This window comes from Gouania willdenowi, chromosome 13 (genome assembly GCF_900634775.1).
Source record: "Gouania willdenowi chromosome 13, fGouWil2.1, whole genome shotgun sequence".
NCBI lineage: Eukaryota > Metazoa > Chordata > Actinopteri > Blenniiformes > Gobiesocidae > Gouania > Gouania willdenowi.
This window is the reverse complement of record NC_041056.1, coordinates 7,340,744-7,360,168: the sequence shown is the minus strand read 5'-3', so window position 1 is coordinate 7,360,168 and position 19,425 is coordinate 7,340,744. Positions and strand designations below refer to the sequence as shown.

The 19,425-nt window shown below is 36.6% G+C and overlaps 2 protein-coding genes across 2 annotated transcripts; one reads left to right on the top strand and one right to left on the bottom strand.

Moving 5' to 3' along the window:
- Window positions 1-198: 198 nt before the first annotated feature.
- On the bottom strand, window positions 199-11,254 carry usp16 (ubiquitin specific peptidase 16). The gene is made up of 19 exons (XM_028464138.1): window positions 11,240-11,254; window positions 11,130-11,138; window positions 10,845-10,919; window positions 9,553-9,776; window positions 9,338-9,441; window positions 9,148-9,260; window positions 7,773-7,987; window positions 7,599-7,697; window positions 6,983-7,113; window positions 6,814-6,901; window positions 6,493-6,574; window positions 5,645-5,736; window positions 5,507-5,560; window positions 5,252-5,422; window positions 3,556-4,123; window positions 2,045-2,139; window positions 1,878-1,964; window positions 1,651-1,798; window positions 199-535 (listed from the first exon to the last, which is right to left on the bottom strand). Exons 3-19 carry the CDS (start codon window positions 10,903-10,905, stop codon window positions 414-416), a joined length of 2,454 nt encoding a protein of 817 aa, XP_028319939.1. The 5' UTR covers window positions 10,906-10,919; window positions 11,130-11,138; window positions 11,240-11,254; the 3' UTR covers window positions 199-413.
- A 3,061-nt stretch (window positions 11,255-14,315) lies between these two features.
- rwdd2b (RWD domain containing 2B) lies at window positions 14,316-19,120 on the top strand. Its single transcript, XM_028464142.1, has 4 exons — window positions 14,316-14,632; window positions 14,740-14,807; window positions 18,204-18,563; window positions 18,660-19,120. Exons 1-4 carry the CDS (start codon window positions 14,435-14,437, stop codon window positions 18,910-18,912), a joined length of 879 nt encoding a protein of 292 aa, XP_028319943.1. The 5' UTR covers window positions 14,316-14,434; the 3' UTR covers window positions 18,913-19,120.
- The last annotated feature ends 305 nt before the right edge of the window (window positions 19,121-19,425 follow it).

Here is a 19,425-nt window from a genome sequence, read left to right as displayed (position 1 = left end):
TAGAATCTCACCATTTATAATTAAAACAAGGATTTCTATTTTTAAGATGGCTACCATACTGGCAGGACTTAGTATCTCATAATAATGACTTAAGAATTTTTTTTTGTCATCATCATTATTTTACTTTTCCTAGTTTTTTTCTTTTTACTGGCGGGAATGGGCTTCCATACATATTACTACAAAGAAACAAAACAATAGTTTAAAAGTGAATTATTTTATTACTTATTGTTCCCAAAAAGCAAGTATTATGAAATAAAGACTCCAACACTGAATTTCATCTTGAGTTTGACAGTAAATCAAAGTGTAAAAAGTTCTCTTGATGGGGATACGTTCTGTATGTTTGAGCTGAAGCAGCAGCAGTGTTGCTTTGTAGTGGATTTCCTGAGTAGCGCGGTGTCATCGTTCAGTTAAAATCAGAGGATCCTTTCATAGAAGAGGAGATATGCTTGGCAACTCTGGACTTTGCTCTCGCTCACAGGCTGGACACTGGTGTCGCTGATATGAAACCATGAGCCCTTGGATTGCTGCCCGGGTCCTGAAGAGAAATGGGGATTTATTGGAGATTAACAACACATTAGTGTCAATTAAGCATCTTATTACGAATATTAATAGGGATGCATTAAAATCAAAATTCTTGGCCGAAACCAAAAATGAGATTACCAAGACCGAAAACCGAAACACTGAAATAAATTATTATTCAAATTATTAGTACAATTGCATTTATGGCTCTGAATGTGTACAAACTTCACTAAAATCAAAACATTGCAATTGTATAAATTAATATTAATGCTTCAAATAATAAATCAATTAAAAATATGAAAATATTTATTTAGCACTGACATTTCAACAATGCACAACATAAACGAGAAAAAAAAAAAAGTTTAAGTTGACCCCACTCATACATTAAATAATCATGTACAGGCCTATAACTGACTAGGCTGCAAAAGGGAGTCAAAATAAATATACTGTACGATCTCATTAAAACACAAGTGCGTTGGAGTTTTTAATGAAAATCAGTTTCTTTGCTTAATTTATTATCCAAGCATGTGTTTGGAGGCACACAGTCTGTTTTGGTCAACTTGTTTCAGTGAGAAAAATGTTTCTGCCATAGGCGGAGTTTGAGATTCTTGCCAGGGGGGACTGTTGACTACAAAAAATTGAGTAGACACGTTGTTCAATGTGGTAAAATCATGATAAAATCAGGCCGGGAGTCGCTTTCTGCATCATTTTTTGCTGCAGTACCATACATGAACAGCTGGGCGCAGTGTTGCTTCACCATTTACATTGTGAAGAAGAATTGAACAACAGAAGAAGAACCAACCTAAAATTTCAAAGCTTCGGGACCACTTCACTGAAAACTTATACTACACACACTTGAAGTAGAGTTAACACCTGTGACATAAAACGAACAGTAATATGTTAGAATCAATTTACATTATTATTATTATTTATATAAATTATATTAAGAATTGTGTTTTTTTCAAATTAATTTGGGAAAACTGTAATGAAAACTTTTGACCACTAAGGGGGGCAATGCTACCCCTGCACCCACAAACTCCACTTATGGTTTCTGCCGAAAACCGAAAACGCACTTTTGGGCCGTTTTTGTCTGAAAATTTAATGCATCACTACCTAATGAAAAATACCAACCCTCCGCTGGAAGTCCATTAGATGAGGATTTGGGGCACGCTGGTCGTACTTTTACGTAGGCAGTGTAGTGCCCTGAACGCATCGTTCCGCTGTGCTCCACGATACCGTACAAACTGTACAAAATCTGAGAATCTCCTTTTGCCACATTCTGTTTGGAAGGAACCACTGGTTAATGATACTACATTATTAACAAACGTGATTAAGATGAATGTATCTTGTGTGCTTACCTTGCATGTAACTGCAGAGAAAGGAGCTAGATCCAATATCAGTGGGAACTGGACGTGTCTGTTCACTTTACAAATACTGTATCCATTCTAAGGGAAAATAAACAACAGTGGTATTGATATAAGATCAGCAATACTTCATAAAAAATGACATTTCTAAAAACTCTTACTTGTTGAAATCTCTTCAGATGAAGTGTTAGCACTAGTGGGGGCGTTGAGATCAGCATTTGCTTCAAGGCATCCGTGTAGACCTTCTTATTGGAGGCTAAACGGCACAAATAAACACACACTTGGATTTTAGAAACAGGTGATACAAATATACAGCCCCCACAATGTTACACAGAAATTAAAGCTGCTCGAGACAATGTTCAATCAGATAAAGATATAATGTAGGCCTCATAAATTAATAAATCAAAGATCATTTGCTGTAAAAGGTTGAAATTGCTGCTTGAAAGTTGATTCAATTTCCACTGTAAAAACATTTTTTTGACATTGTTGGAAAAGTTTTCTCACATTGCATTGTGGGATTTGGAGTCCTGTAGACGGAAGCAAAGAAGTGTTTTTACAGTGATTTCTTGTGTTTCTTCGACAGACAATGAGGACAGTGATTCATTGACACCATTTTTGTTCTAGTTTGTTCCCAGAACTCCGTGTGATATCACCTCACAGTACAAGATATGACATTTTGTCCAGATTCAGGTCTTATCGTTAAACCCCAAAATAAACACTCGCCATTGTTTTGCCACAACCTTCAGTCTGTGAACACAACACAACAAATGTGTTGGGAAGTCACTTTGACAAACACAAAAAAATCCTTTTGAACCTTTTTAAAACCTTTTAAATCTTTTTTCCAAGCAAATTATCTTCGATTTATTGATCGTATTCAAAATGTCATACTAACATACAACTCAAAACTAAGTTTGACGTTAAAGTATGTAGTGCGTTCATATTAGATAGTATAAAAAGATTGAGTACATGAGAAATACCCAGATGTAAATTATATCGGGACCTTTTTTAAGTGTGCACGGTGGACACACTACTCATACTCAACTGTCCCATGATGCATTGAGAACGGAATGTAAAATCATCCTGGGACCAGCTTCAAGCTAAAAATCAAACATGCCCTCTTCAAAACAAAAGCATCTCTTGTCTTCCATTAGTTTTTTAATGCTTTTCTAAATAGGGCTCTTGTTTTCAAGTTAACCAGAAGTTTTGTCAGCAGCACAAGGGCAGAAATCTCTGAAATGACAGCATGAAATGTGTATCCGTGAGTTTTATGAATCAAATGACCACATGTTGATATTCTACTTGGTCACTTTCCCACTTAAAATGATTCAGAACTTTTAAAGGTGGAGAATTAATGAAGATATTATTTAGCCTCGTGTGCTTCAGGTTTTTGTCGTTGTAGGTTATCATCGTAATCCATTTTGAACAGTCTGTATCTTTATATGATCAAATATTTCTGTCTCGACCAGCTGTAATAATATTTGATCAGAGCCGTTTAGAGAGAGAGTTGCTACAACTCCGTTCACGCCAATGGACCGTTTGTTTTTTTACAGCAATCGAATTGACCGCCAATAACTTCCGGGAACTATTTGCGTCTACAGTATTTCGAACTTCCGTTGTCGCAACTCTCTCTGTAAACGGCTCTGGATGCTGTAAAAAGAGAGGGCCCTCCTACCTCCTCCTCTCCTCTGCTGTCGTTTAGAGCAGGTGACACACAGCAGACTGTTTGTCTGTGTTAGAGTTTCTACTTCCGTGAACTGAAAGAGACACGACTGAACGGAGCACTCCTGTTTCTCTGGGGCTGTTCTGGGGGCCAGTGTGTGGAAGGCCAGTTGGGGGTCCTGATTGGTCACTGTGTACTCTTTAACATCCGCCGCTTCCTCTTCACTGTCCACGCCTTCCATCGTGTTCTCAGAGTTCTCAATAAAGGCATCATCCAGGGATACTTTCTCCATTCCGCTCACCAGCTCTGGCTCCTCCCCCTCTGCTTCCTGATCCATGCTCGCCGTACGCTCTGATAAGATGGTAAATCGATTGTTGGCTGATGGTGCCGTGGCAGACGAGTCGCCGTCCGACGCTGAATCCAAGTCGTCGTCTTCTCTTTCCAGCTCTACTTGGATGGCGTCAAGGCTTATCGGGTTCTGTGGAGACTCACATGCTTGTTCAGGGAGTTCTTCATCCGTCTGTTTATTTGCCGACAGACCATCCAACGTGACTTTTCCCTCAAACTTCTGCTGCCGTTTCTGGTGCAGTGAGCCAAAATGAAAATGAAGCATAGAAAAGGAATAGGATGTGATTAGTGTTGGGCAATATATCGAGAGTTAAGATATATCGAGTTTTCTATTTTGGCGATAAAGAAAATTACAATATCGCCTATATATATATATATATATACATAAATAAATGATTTGTTTCTTTAGCTTGTTTTTTTATTAAAATACTTGTTTAAGGAGTCGCTAGTTTCACTACTTCTCAGGAAAGCATGAAAAGCACAGTTAGACAAGAACTCACACACACAAGCTATCCTTTTTTGGAGAATATAGACTAAAGTGGTACATATTGTGCAGCAGTTTGTTAATAAACTGGTTAGACTTTATTTGAATAAAAAATATTGAGATTTATGTCGTATATCGCCATTTTGAGAAAAAATATGATTTGAATTTTGGTCCATATCCAAGTATGTATTCATATAGTGGGAGCTTAAGTAGAGTTGTCAATTATAGACAAATGAGTATGTGTTTGAAGGTTTGATGTATAAAGAGGTGTACATACTCTGTACTCTGTTATAAAGGGGTTAATTTGTGGGTGCAAAGTAAAATAGCGTGTGATTTCCCTGGTTTAATTCTATGGGACATGCGCATGATAAATTGATGAATAAAGTTTGCACCAATGTTTGCTAGACTTAAGCAAATTAATAATAAATGTCATCCCCTGTCCTTAGACCCTACCTCGGTAAGGAAAAAAAAAAAAAAACTCAGTGGGAAAATTATTTACACACAAACATGTCACGTACATCCAAGGTGTGCATTAGGTAATAAACAGGTGGTGAAAACATCGACGTTTATAATGCTGTGTTCGTGGAGAAATGTGCATGTTTTGCGGGCATGTGTTCACAATACAGCACCAGAGATTATCTGGACGCCCCTCCCCCTTGCATGTCCGGTCTAACCCGTGTTGAGAATAAAATTTAAATAAACGTTTTGCAACACCAAATAAGTCCAAAATAATGAATGCACACACTTGGGCTTTGTGGAACCTTGATCAAATACCGCATCAGGGAGACATGCGCTCCACACGCACACGCACACACACACACACAGACGATCCTTGCTTTTATAAAGAAGATATATTCACTGCCTAAGCGAGGCTACCTTTGATTGTTTCTTGGCTTGCTTCTTGGCTTTCTTTTGCTGGTATTTGCTGCCGACCCCACAGGATGTGTCCTCGTTCCCACTGGTTGAAGCTCCTGGACTATTTCTATCCTCCTGCCTCACCACACTGGGTTTTAGGACTCCCTTTTTTACATTCTTCTTTCTATAAGCCTGTGGGGTGCAGTCACAAGAGAAGGCAAGTTTAAAAAAAAACACAATAATGACAAAAGTCATAAAGTCCAAAATAAATGTCACCTCATCTGCGACTGGAAGGGAAAGGTCTAAAAACATCTCTGTGACGACAGACACCTGGAAGAGAAGAGGACGTTTGGAGCGTTTTACAAAGCAATTGGGACGATGTGGATAGGAGTTTTGCTAGGTTACGATACTTACGGTTTTACACTGCTGACACATGACGGTGCTCGTCATTTCTCCACCAAAAACATGGTCAACAAAGTTTTTTGGGTGTCCATTTTTCTCATAGGCTGAAATCAGAATTCCAACGTCAGACGGACACACTTGACTCCATAATATTAAAGACAAAACACTAGAGGTTCCCAATACAACAACAACGATATTGCAGCTTTGAGTATTGGATACGATGTAATATCAGCAAGGATCATACATACTTTTATTACGTATTTTGTAATGTGGAATATTAGAAAAGGCTTGACCAAGAAATATTATCGATACTCAAACAATAGTCAGCAACAGTAGCTAAGGATGGAGAGATAATCAGTACACCTACAAACGTTGGACAAAATTCTGCATTTTTTCCACCGATAGCCAATAAAACAAGTTTTAAAATGCACTTCTTTGGGTTTTATTCAGCCAATGTCACGCCCACAGCCGGCAGCAAGTGCTGCTGGAAGATCCCTGCACTTTTTGTTTTCTGATAATTATTATACTCTACAGTACATTTCATTTTTATAAAAATTCAGGGAGCTATTTTACTTTGTCATTTTAGTGAACTTTATGACATCTCGTCTAAAAAATGTGATCCTTAACAGTATGCATGAGAATAGCTGACTCATTTATTATTAACCAATGGGTTACATACATTTTAACCTTAAACGTAATGATCTTTTACAAATTAATACAATGCAAATACATTTAGAGGACCTTGAAAAATAACCTCAATAAATTAAATATAAACATTATAAATTATATCAGAGATTTAAGATTCAGTCTGTCATAATCTGATACTTGTTACACTACTTTTATTTATACAGATGTCTTACCTTTAACCAGTGTTTTCAGCTCCTCTCCATCCGTCATTTTCTTGGATAGCTTTAATGTTTCTAATACTCCAGCACTTACTCTCTGTGGGTGAGATTAAAATCAGCAAAACATCAAACACCGTTATTTATCTGCAAGTATCAATGCAGACAAATTAGTTTTAACCATAAACCATCCAGCAGCCCCATAGTGGGACGATTTCTAACTCTTATTTTAAAACAGATCCTCCAGTTTAGGGCTTTTACATGTTCTCCAAACAGAAAGAGTTTTACTTTTTAGCTGCTTTTATCATTTTTAGGGGTGGATGTTATCTGATTACACACTTTGAGCTCCTCCGCCCTCATGCCGTCCAGCAGGTAGCGCAGCAGCTCCTGACTGTCCTGCTGCTGGAACCCTTTGAATCGAGCAGCCCTGCAGAGAGCAGATCAGACGATGAGGAAACGTTGGTACATCCTTAATGAGGCTGTGGTTTAATCTGAGCGAAACACTCACTTCTTACAAACTTGAGAGAATAACTCCCGCGGCGCTACCACGCTCTTCTTGGTTTCCTGGATCTCAGTGAGGAGGTGACACATGGCTACAGTGAGGGATCCAGGCGGCTCAGGCTGCACCATCAGAGGCTCCTATTAGAAAATAATGAAGACAGTAAGATGGTGCACATGTTCTGAAATAGGGGTGAGTATTGGCAAGGATGTTGCAATACGATACGTATCAATATATCACATATATACAATATATCGCGATGTGCTACCCAGTTAATATCAAAATGAAACGTAGGGATGAAAAATCATGTTGCTGTATATGTTCACAAAAAAAGCAAAACATAATTTCTCCTATTGTGTCAGTTTAAACACTGATCTGAACAGATTATATGAAAATAAAATGCCTGTGCATACATAAATATTGCAGGCATTACACACTGCCATCATAAAATCAAGTGCATCAAGTAACCATTGCAATACATTGAAAGCATTGTAACCACTGAAATATTGCACAAATACACAAAAATATTGATTAAATATTTTTAAAAAAAATTCAATATACAGTATTGTGAAATAACTTTTTTTTTTCACACCCCTATCCTGAAATGAAAAAGTCATCATCTCACCAAATCAGCAACAGAGGAATTAGGTGTGACGTTTACACTCTGTTTCTCTTCTATGACTTTGTGAAGCGTCGGCCTTAAGAGCTGAGTTTGAGAAAGATTCTGTAAAAGACATTATAAAAAGTCAGTGTTCATCCTCTTACTTTACGTTGCTAGATCTAGGAGTAAACACTTCACCTGAACGACAGCATTAAAGAAACAGGTGTTTCCCAGGTTGCTCAGTCCTTTAACTAAAAGCCCACAGGGCTCAGGTGAGTCGGACTTCTGGGGTTTCCTCGCCGTCTCTTTCTTGCTGTTCATATTTTGATACGACTTTTTCTCCTTCTCTTCATGTTCTTCCGATTTTCCCGTCTTTGGTTCAGTTTCCACTGAGTGCTCTTCCTCCTTTACTCCTGAAACAAACCAAACACGTCAACACGAGTTACTCGTTGAAAATAGAGCTGCTTTAATATGATGTCACAGCTCAGTCAAGCACAGATTGGCTCAAAGCTAAAGGAAATGCTAGAATCAAATATCGCCAAAATGTTTTTACAGTTTCATGGTGGTTTTTCAGATGTTTTGATATTGAAATGTATCGCAAAGGCACTTGTTCCGCAATTACATGTCACATGACGTGACATACTTGGTCACATGACCACCTCTCTCAGAGCGGTACGTGTGGACTGAAAAGAAGACCAGGAAATTTCTTAGCATTATACTTAATAATTATTACTGCCACATTAGACAGCAAACACCAAAGGAATACAGCGTTATAAGGGGGTTCTGAGCGTTTGTCTTCCTGCAGCAAAGTCTTGCGGGATGAGATTTCAAGGGAGTTACGAGACTGGTCAAGACAACCTTTAATGGAAACACGTTCACAAAGTGAATCGCAATTATACTTTGTCGAAACTTTAGAAATATCGCTTTTAATTTGTGAAAAACTGTAATGGAAACACAGCTAGTGTCTGTGGGAGGAAAATAAAGTTTCCGGTTCACATCAGTGGCTATGTTTACATGAGAGCTTTAATTCCCCCTTAATTCAGAATAAAAATTAAATCCTCGTTAAACTGACCTTGTAAACACCTAAATCCGAATGAAAAGGGCCATTCCAAAACAAACTTTAACCTGACTTAAGCAATTGGTTTATTCTGATTGTCAATCTGAATGGAATAATTCCTCTATCTTGTATGCGTTCATTCTGCTTTAAATTAGAGTTAGAATTGAATAAAGGTGAATAAACGGGTTTTCCATGTAAACCTCAATTCAGAATTACTATTTACATGTGAACACGAAGTAGAATACTTGAATTCTGAAATATTTAATTCTGAACAATTAATTCCAAAATTAAAAACATCATGTAACCGTGGCCAATGTGCATCCAGAGAGAAGATGATTAAATTAAAGATATCAATTTAATTGGACACACATCCAGTCATATTTAGCCAATGTTGCTAATCTCACTCCCTGTTCCTCTTCTCCTCCACACCAGTCAAATGTGGGATGATTTTTTTCTTCTTCTGATTAATGCATGTGAATTATCACCAATGAAACCCTAATCCATCGCACTGCTTACTTTTCTGTGGTCTCTTTGTCGTCTCTGACGAGGTTTGTTTTTTCAAGCCGCTCACCAGCTGAGCTAACTGTCCCGTCCTGGAGTACTGGACCTCATCGTCACATAAGTAACACCTGTGGGAAGGAACATCACATGTGACCCGTTTCCCTGTTTCCGACTGATGTCAAAGCAAAGAGAGCATCACACTCACCACACGCTCCAGTTGTCTAAACTCACAACCAGACAGTGTGGGTCTGACCGAGGAGTCTCATAATGCTTGATGGCGTGCTGGTCCTCTGAATTGCGTCCACATCCCTGCAACAGGACATGCACTTGGTCATTTAGAAGAAGTAGGAGAAGAAGAAAATAAAGTCTCTTTTTCGACACTTCCAGCCTCCGAATGATGAACGAGTGCAATAAACTCACTCTGTGGCCACATTTCAGACACATCCACATCCCTCCTCCTGCTGCTGCTGCACCCTCCTCTTCCTCCTCCTCATCTTCCTCGCGTTCCTGTGAAACGGCGCCGCTGATGTTTTCTTTATTTTGCTCATGCTTGCAATCCTCACAGCTCGTCCAATCAGAAAGTGAGGAGAGTTTCTTCAGGAGAGTTTGTTCTGTTCCCTTCCTTATATGTCTGCAGGAAGGCACTGTGGGCATCAATGAGTAGAACAAACACGTTACTGGAACATTGGAAACACTATTATCACTATTATCATTTAATTTTAATATCAAAGCAATCTAACATGCAATAAAAACTAGGGCTGGGATGTCATGCCGATTTATTTTTTATTCATCTTGGGTGTCAATTTGATGTATTTATTGCTATTCGGATTTATTAAGCATTGCGATATTAATGTCTTTAATTTCCTCATTCAAAAACGAAAGTTGAATCATGCACTTTAACAAAAAATAGTTGCAACGAGTTGTAAAATTTACATCGGAACACAAGTTTTTGAATAACCAGAAATTTGGAGAAATCGTAAATAACTTTATCATATTCAAACACAAAAGTTTGACATTTCAACTAAAGTTGCAAAAAAGTTGGAAATTTTCCATGGGAATTAAAGGGAAATTTTCGAAATTAAAGACTGGCCATAAATATGGAAGTTAAATAAATCAATTACTTAAAATGAGTCCCAATTTCCAGGTTATAATTTCCAATTGTTAATCCCATGAAAGGAGAACCTTTTTAAATATTCCCAAAATTTCCAAACTTTAGTTTTCATGTTAAATGTATTGAATCAAACACTGACTGTGGTTGAAGGTGTAGTGTTAACCTATGATGACATGCGCATATTGCATACCCATTGCAATATATATATATATATATATATATATATATATATATATATATATATATATATATATAATTTGCATAAAAAATACAATGCATATCATCACAAAACAAGAAATCAAGATATACAGTGAATCGATTTTTCCCCCCACCGCTATTAAATATCAAATCTAGGTGAAATTGTGGGTTGTATTCTATCACTAATACTGTAAAAATTAATATATTAGACACAATACATAGAAAACGGAGTGTAGTGACATCTTTGGTGAAGACAGATTGACAGCAAAGGAAGAACAAGATTACACTAAAGTAGGATGCCAACAGTAAAGTAAAATTAAGTCAGTGTACCAAAAATAGAATAAAATATTTATAATAAAAAACAAACATTCTTTAGGTTGCATAAAGGTAAATCTTATATTACCAGTGAATTCTAAGTCATCCTCGTCTTTGGGGCTCTTGTCTTTTGCTCTTTTCTTTCCCATTATCTCCTGAACACCTGAAGAGGTTATTAAACAATAAATCAACAACACAAAATGAAACGAAGCTTAAGGTAAAAACAGTTATATGAAAATAAGTGGTTAATGGAATTAAAAATCAAACAGAATGTTGTTGATTTTAATAAGTATGCACATGGTCTGTACAACCTACTTTCCTTTACCAACCATTATCCATCAGTTTCTTTAGTAATTTATCCTGGAATAATTACCTTTTTAACCTGAAAACAGTCCGGAACTCATGTCAGATGAATAAAATGTATCCACTGCGTTTTAACTGCTGATGTTCAGTCCGTAAATCTGAAAAGTATCCCACACGTACCGTACAATGTCAGTGCCCAATCCTTTCAGGGGCCTGATAGTTTCAGATCTTTTCATGCGCGTAAACTACGTCACTTCCTTCTCCGTTCAACACATGCGCGTAGACGACCTCACTTCCTTCATTCGTTAGCCTTTTTTTTTTTTTTTTTTTTTACTTCACTCGCAATCCTTACGTCAGAGCTGCTGGGACGTGATATTTGATTAACATTTAAATGTATTTTATTTTTATGTATTTTAATGTGAACTATTTTATTAGTTCATATTTAAATATGTGACTGTTTTGTGGTGTTTTTAATTGTTAATTTAAAATAATAATCATAATAATAATAATAAAACGGATAAAAACACAATACACAACCAAACCAAACAAAAAATAACATAAAAAGCAAAATAAATCGGAATTCACTCAAAACATACATTTGTAATTATTTTTAAATAGCAGGGTCTGAAACTTTTAAATAGTACACGAACTGTCGTAAACTAGGCAGACGAGATGGAGACGCGTTTCGCGCATGCGTTGATTGAGCACTGACGTGTGTCAGTAAAGGAACTGTAGCTATCAGGCTCGTGAAAAGATTGGGCACTGACACACAGCTCGATATTGCACAGATCAGCAAACGTGACGAATCTTCTGTTTCCGCCGCTCCGCGCGTACGCTTCCGGTGTGCGCCGCACAAAAGAGACCGACTAGGTACGCGCGGCTTTCAGCGTTGCCAGATTACTCAGCTTTCCGTACAACAGGAGGACTCGAAAATGAAACTGTTTCCCTTAGAATTGAGCATCTCATGTTTATCATGTGATACCTTATGTTCTTCACTAATCTTATGGTCAAAATTGAATGAAGAACTTTCAACGTTGTGCAATTAATGCATAAGGTTAAAAGGCTTTGACAATGTTTTTTTTTTTTTTTTTTTTTTTAAAGTTGTACAACTTGGCTATCTTGTGCTCAATGTTGCTTAATGTATTTGTCATTTTTGTCTACTGAATAAAAAAGTTAAAATACAGCTTTTTGTTTAAAAAAAAAAAAAAAAACATCTATTTTAATTTACAATTTTCTAAAAATCATTTATCACCGTTCAGTCCAAAGATGTCTTTCTTACGAGTTGCTGTTGTACGTATTTATTTATCTTTTTGTTATATTTACTATAGGCTTGCAAATTAGTAATTCGTGGCCACATATTAGTATTCCGTGGCCACAAATATTGATTACAAATGTGACTTCTGTCATATGGAAACAGAAACCATTATCCACCTGTTCTATTACTGCACCTACAGCAAAAACCTTTGGTCTCATATACAGAAACTTATTCATAACAAAACAGGTCATGTGAACGGCCTCCTGGTGAGTGACATCATCTTTTATTTTGAAAATACTATAATTCCAAAAGACTTTTCCCTCCTGATACAGACTCTAATCACACTGGCAAAATACTATATACATAAAACAAAATGGGCACAGACAAAATCAAATAGACATAATTTTGAATACGAGATGCATCAATTTTTCATTACCATGTGTTAAAAACAAAAAAGCTGTTAAACTGTACTATTCATTCTGTAAACATTTTTTAAAAAGTGTCTATTTGTACGATTGCCGTACAACCCCTGGTGCTATTGGTACGGTTACCGAAGTACAAGTAAGTAGCATTTTAGGGTTAGGGTTAGGTTTAGGGTTAGCAATTTTTAGGGTTAGGGTTAGGTTTAGGGTAAGGTTTAGTCTTAGTCACGTGACCTAAACTGGCCAAATAAGCCTTTTAACACTGGAACTGCGCACGTGGGACCTGGGGGGGTCATAGGCCAACAGGGATATAAACGTAAACAAGCACGTCCACTTTGTTGATATTTCCAACCTAACAGCGTTTTTGATGTTTTTCCAGAGATCGTTAGTGTTTTAATAGTGTTCATATTATTAATATTACACATATTTGGACTCGAGGAGGTGTCCAGAGTTTACTGCTGATGCCAATTTCAGCCAATCCGAGCACTTTTAAAAACCGATGGAAGCAACTCAGCAGCGGTATCGAAGCAAGGGCATTCCCCTCGCTTCCACACAGGTGACCCCCTGGTGAATGAAAACACTGACTACCTGGGTCTGGGTCAGCGGGAGGATTCGGACTCTTACTTCCTTTCTTACTCTTACTTTACTTTTGTAAAACCAATGAGAGAAGCTGTATCAAAGTGACAGACCTCCTCTGCTTCCACATTCCTTCTACAAGCTTTTAACTTTTGATTGTTATGTATTTTTTAGATTTACTTTATTGTTGCTGTCGGTTTTTCTTTCTGACTTGTGTAATTGTTTTAACAACTGTAAAGTGTTTTAGAGTTTTTGAAAAGGGCTTATAAATAAAATGTATTATTATTATTGATGGGACAAGTGAAAGTAGGAGTTCTCACTTTAAAAAGGTAAATTAACGATTGAAACCATTTACTAATCAGATCCATGATTATTGTTATTAAGCTATTATTTACATTAAATTTACAAATTCAAAGTAAGTGCACAAGATGGACAGGTCGATAAGTGAACTGGAGTAACGCCATCAGCTGAAACAGTTTGAAAAGTCAGCAAAAATCAGAAATTTCAGCTCGTGTGCAGCATTAGCTTTAGCAGCTAACTCGGTCTTTCTGCCTCGGAGACCGATACCACGTTTACGCAAAAAATCTTTCAAGGAATCAACGCTCAAAGGAGTAAAATAATCTAAATCTCTGTCAGACTCGCTTTCTACACCATCAGCCATGGCGAGTTTTTCCCTCTTGACCTTTGACCTAATGCGGAAGAACGGAACCAAAGCGAAAGTGTGAAAAGGCTTATAAGGGGCGCTGCGTACGGATAGAATGTCGGTATATTGTTACGGCAACTGTACAGAGAGCCACTGCCGACATTTTAAACCTGTAGATCACGAAATGTTTCCTGTTGTTGCAAATGTAAACTGTTGTAATTGGCAATGTATGTTCAAAAATAATAATAATAACAACAAAAATCTGTTTCCTGTTTAAAAAACTCAGAAAATTGCCCTGGTGGCGCGGAACGGGTTATTAGCAGCAGTATCTGGCAACTTTGTAGTCAGCTGCAGCGTTACACTCGGATGAACAGCACTGCAGTACTATTCCTGTGTGTCGTAACAATCAAAATGTTATATTGTCAGAAAACATCATAAAATAGTCAGAGTTTGTTGGTAGTGGTGACACGTGCTCTTCCATGGAGTGTGCTGAGGCTCAGCTGGCAGAGCTCGAGCTGCTGCTCAGTATGTTTCCCTCTGAGGAGGAGCTGGAGATCACTGACCAGCTCTCTGTGGACCAGCTCAGGGACTATGTGGAGGTTTCAGGTTCTCTAGACAGTCCACCTCCACCTCCTCCATCCAGACCTCAGTTCCTCCTCAAACACAGGCTGCACGGGGTAAAACAACAACAACAACAATCATTGAAACATTTAAGTTATTTATATAGTTCAGTTTATTTAATCTGCAATATTTCGTGTTTTATTTTATGTTGTTTCTTTCTCAGATGGAGTTCATACTGTCCTGTAGTTATCCATCTGATTATCCAAAGGTTCTACCAGAAATAGCAATCCGGTAAGTCACAATAAACATGGTTATTAACCTGTTATTTATTAAGGTGAACAGTTTGTGTTTAAATTTAGAAAAAAATAAACACGCAATATGATTAAGAATATAATATAATATAATATAATATAATATAATATAATATAATATAGTATAATATAATATAATATAATATAATATAATATAATATAATATAATATCCCTTTATTGATCACCAGAGGGAGAAATGTACTTTTGCAGCAACATAATAATACAAAAGCAGACAGTAGAAACCAAAATAAATATTTACATAGTGCAAAAATGAAGATCTGTAGGTCGGACATAAATTAGAAGAAATAAAAAGGCCGTAGCTATTGATCCGGAAACGTATGAATAGACTGCAGCGCCCCTCATTGACCAGTTTAAGTGACGTGATAGGTGCACCACGTGACTTAAAATTCCGTCAGTTTTATTTTAGCTAGCCCGCTAACCCTTTTATTTTAGCCCTGACCCTAACCGATGAAATACCTTAAAATGTTTATAATTTTCGTATATGTATTTTTAAAGGTGGAATTTACTATGTTAAAATGAAAAAAAAAAAAAATATATGATAAAAGTGGGATTCGAACCCAAGGCAGCGGAAGGAAGAATCCTTGAGTCAGGCACATTACGCTTATGTAGAAAAGGTCCGGAAAATGTATCCATAGTCCCGGGGGCTATTGATGCGTTTCCGTATCAATAGACACTTACAAAGAAAAAACAACAACAAAAAAAAAAAACCCCAAAAACTAAACAAAAACAAAAATAAGTAAGTTAAGTAAGTTGACCTTAATAGGAAAAACTGAAAAACAACTCTGGGATGGTTGTTTTTTATATTCAATAAAGAGGGACAGACCTAGGTTATTAACTCAGTACATAATAATAAACAATAAAACTAATAAATAACAAACGCATTTACTTGTGAATAATTGTGTTTTTTTTTAAATTTTAAAATTGTGTTTTAGAAAAACTAAGTAGGATCAACCGTATACAACAGCTCTATTTTTCCCTGATGTTACGTTGCCATTTTTAAAAGTGCTCCTCCTGGGGGGCGGGGGGCGGGGGGCAGATACAGCACGAGAGGTTTGAGTCATCTAACAACAATTTTGAGGTGTTGATTAATCTTCTCATTTCTCCACCTCACAATTTACAGGATATGCAGATTCAACTGCAAACATCTCATTTCCTGATGCTGCAGCTCTCGCTGAGTCCGTCCTCGGCTGGTTTGGCAGCACTGAACATATGTTCATAAATATGTAGAGAATGAGATGAAAAGGCCCATCATATGCACAGGTTGACTGTAAAGGTGGAGTAGTCACTAGTCAGTGTGTGAGCTAATAATAACAATAACACAAATACAGTCGTGCTTTACAGAAAAAAGACGTTTCATTCAATCAATAGTCGCAGAAGTGGAGGTAAGCTACTTTTAATGTAGGTGTAAAATGCAGATCATTTACTTTATTCATCAATCTATACAAATATTTGTATTTTTTTGCGCTTCTGATTTATTAAGTAAGTATTGCAATATTAATTTCTTTATTTTTCCAATCCAGAAACAAACACTGAATCACACACTTGTATAGAGTTGTAAAGTGGCATAAAATGTACACAGGAACCTAAGTTTGGGAATTTTCATGGCAATTATTTATGGAAATTAAATGGCAATTTTAAACAACTACCATTTTCAAACATAAATATTAGCATCCATTCAACATATTACAATTAAATAACATAACACTTATATGGCTGCCACATTCTGGGAATTATTAAAGTTGGAAACTTCTCATGGGAATTACTAGGACATTTTTTTTTAAAGTGAAAGGATGTTTATTATAGTTTAATAAAATAAAAATAAACCATTTGTCCATTTTAGACACTTCTAGAAACAATATATAGAGTTGCAAAGTGGCATAAAATGTACACACGGGAGCTTAAGTCTGGGAATTTTGGGAATATTCAAAACTGAACTTTTCATGGCAATTATTTATTGGATTTAATTTAAATACTTATCATTTTCAAACATAAATATGTTGATCTGTTTTAAATATTACAATTAAACAACAACATTTCAACTATAGCTGCAAAATTCTGGGAATTTTTAAAGTTGGAAACTTTTCATGGGAATTATTGTGACATTTTTTTTTTTAATTAGAGGGATGCTGAGTATAGTTGAAAGAATAAAAAATAAACCTTTGTCCATTTTAAAACAAAAATAATAGATTTTTTGGAAATAAAAATGCTATTTTGTGAGGAAAAGTCATGTGCTCTTCTGCTGGAAAGTAGTTGATGGTTCCAGTCTTAGAGTTTGGATGATGAAAGGATGAAAAGAGGTGAAGAGTTTAATTTGAGGGTCTCAGTCCTCACTGATGGAGGTCATCTGTTGCTGTGTGTCCACGATGTTTGATCAGAACAAAGCCATCTGTTTATGGAGATGCAGCTTCCATGGACTCAGCTGCTCAATATCCCACAATCTGTGCTGTCGATGGTCCACCTCCACAATGCTAACATGCTACATGCTAATCGTCTCAATGCATTAAAATTGGGTTTTTCTATGATTTCCTAAAGGCGTCACAAATTTTTTTTTTTTAGAAACCTTTAGAGAGAAGATTTACAGCGTCATTTTGGAATTTAGTATTTTTTTATTCTTCAAAATGTGGACACATTTTATGTTTTTTTAAAAAAAAATATTATTATTAATAATATTCATTGGTTTTTGCTAATGATTCAAATTATAAAAATATAATGAAAAATAGGATCCGGACCCCATTTTGATATCACAAATTTATGGCAACGCAGACTTTTTTTTCTTCTCCTATAATTCGTTTTTAATCATGTTTGTGATAATTGTGTAATGAACACAGAGTAGCCTGTAGACTGTATTTAATTATTTTTTTTTTGCTTGTTTTTCTCTTTCTTTTCTTTGAACTGTAATATTTTGAGAATAAAGTCATATTTTTTTGAGAATAAAATCATATAATATATTAAAGTCGTAATTTAATCTCAAAATATTACGACTTTAATCTCGTAGTGCCCAGATTTTAAACTAATAAAATGATGATTTTATTAAGATACAACTTTATTCTCATGAAATTACAACTTCATTTTCATAAATTACTACTTTATTCTTGAAATATTATGACTTGAATCTCATAGTGCCAAGATTTTGTGAAGCGAGTCATCATAAAGTCAGGACTGTACTTGCACACCATATATTAAATCCTAAATGCACTTTTAGTATCCCAAATTCCCCCTTTAAAATAATATGTTTATTTCACAATTATGAATTGTTCAATACCAAAAATGAGCAATAATTGGTGTAGTGTTGAAGATATTTGCCTCACACCATATCTTGAGAATTGTCTGAGTGGTGACGTGTTTGTGTTGCAGCTGCTGTGGCCTCAGCAGGGCCCAGCAGACCCAGCTCCAGGCTCTGCTCAGCGCTCACCTCCTCAACACCTGCCAGGGAGAAGTGTGTGTGCTGGCAGCTGTGGACTGGCTCAAAGACAATCTGGAGGACTTCATTAAAACCAGCTCGCCTGCAGCTGCAGCTCAGCAGAAAGACCCTGTGGAGGAGGTCTTCTTCACCCGTCTGTGGATCTACAGTCACCACATTTACAACAAGTCAAAGAGGAAGAACATCCTGGAGTGGTCCAGAGAGCTGGGTCTGTCTGGGTTCAGCATGCCTGGAAAGCCTGGGATCGTATGTGTGGAGGGTCCTCAGACTTCCTGTGAGGACTTCTGGTCCAGGTACGTTTATTTTTTTAACCAGCCAGCTCAGAAAAACCTGCTGAGGCACCAGGTTGATGATTATTTTTCACCCAATTTTCTCTCCCAATTTCACAGAGTGAAGGTTCTGACATGGAAGAAGATAATGATTCGACACAGAGAAGATATTCCCTTTGATCGCCCGGGGAAGGACGAAGCGATTGTTCAGAGCATCGACTCACTGCGCAAATTTACCGGCTTTGAAGAGGCCATGTTTGACCCCCATGGGAACAGAGGCAATCATATGGACCTTGGGCAGCTCTACCACTTCCTAAATGAGAAAGGCTGCTGTGATGTCTTTCAGATTTATTTTGGTATTGAGGGAAAGTAGGGATCCGACCTCGAGAGTAAACACTCGCTTCAGCCTCGTGCTGCAACTACCTCTGCTTATATATACTGATAATAAAAAACTGCACAGATGGATGTTGTTGTGGCTAAAACTAAGAAATAAATCCAACAGAACTTTTTTTTAAAGATCAATGCTCATCTTTTAGATCTGTAACGAAACTTCTCTGATTAAAGAAAGTCTTTCACTTCCAGCAGTCGAAAGCAATTTTCTACAAGTACTTAAAAGATGTTTATCTGTTTGTTTTCTGGAAAACTTGAGATTTATTTACAGTATCTACTTTGGCTCACAGGTTGCCCAGGGTCTTTCTATCCAGCAACACAAATGGTGTAATAATAATAATAATAATATAATGTGATTTGTGGGTTTGATACCACTTTATTATTGGACTAAACAGGTAGAGATCTGCTTTATTAATCTTTTCATAAACACAACTGTAAAGTCATTTCACAAATTACTTTGGAATGATAGCTTTAGAGATAAATCAAGTATTATTAT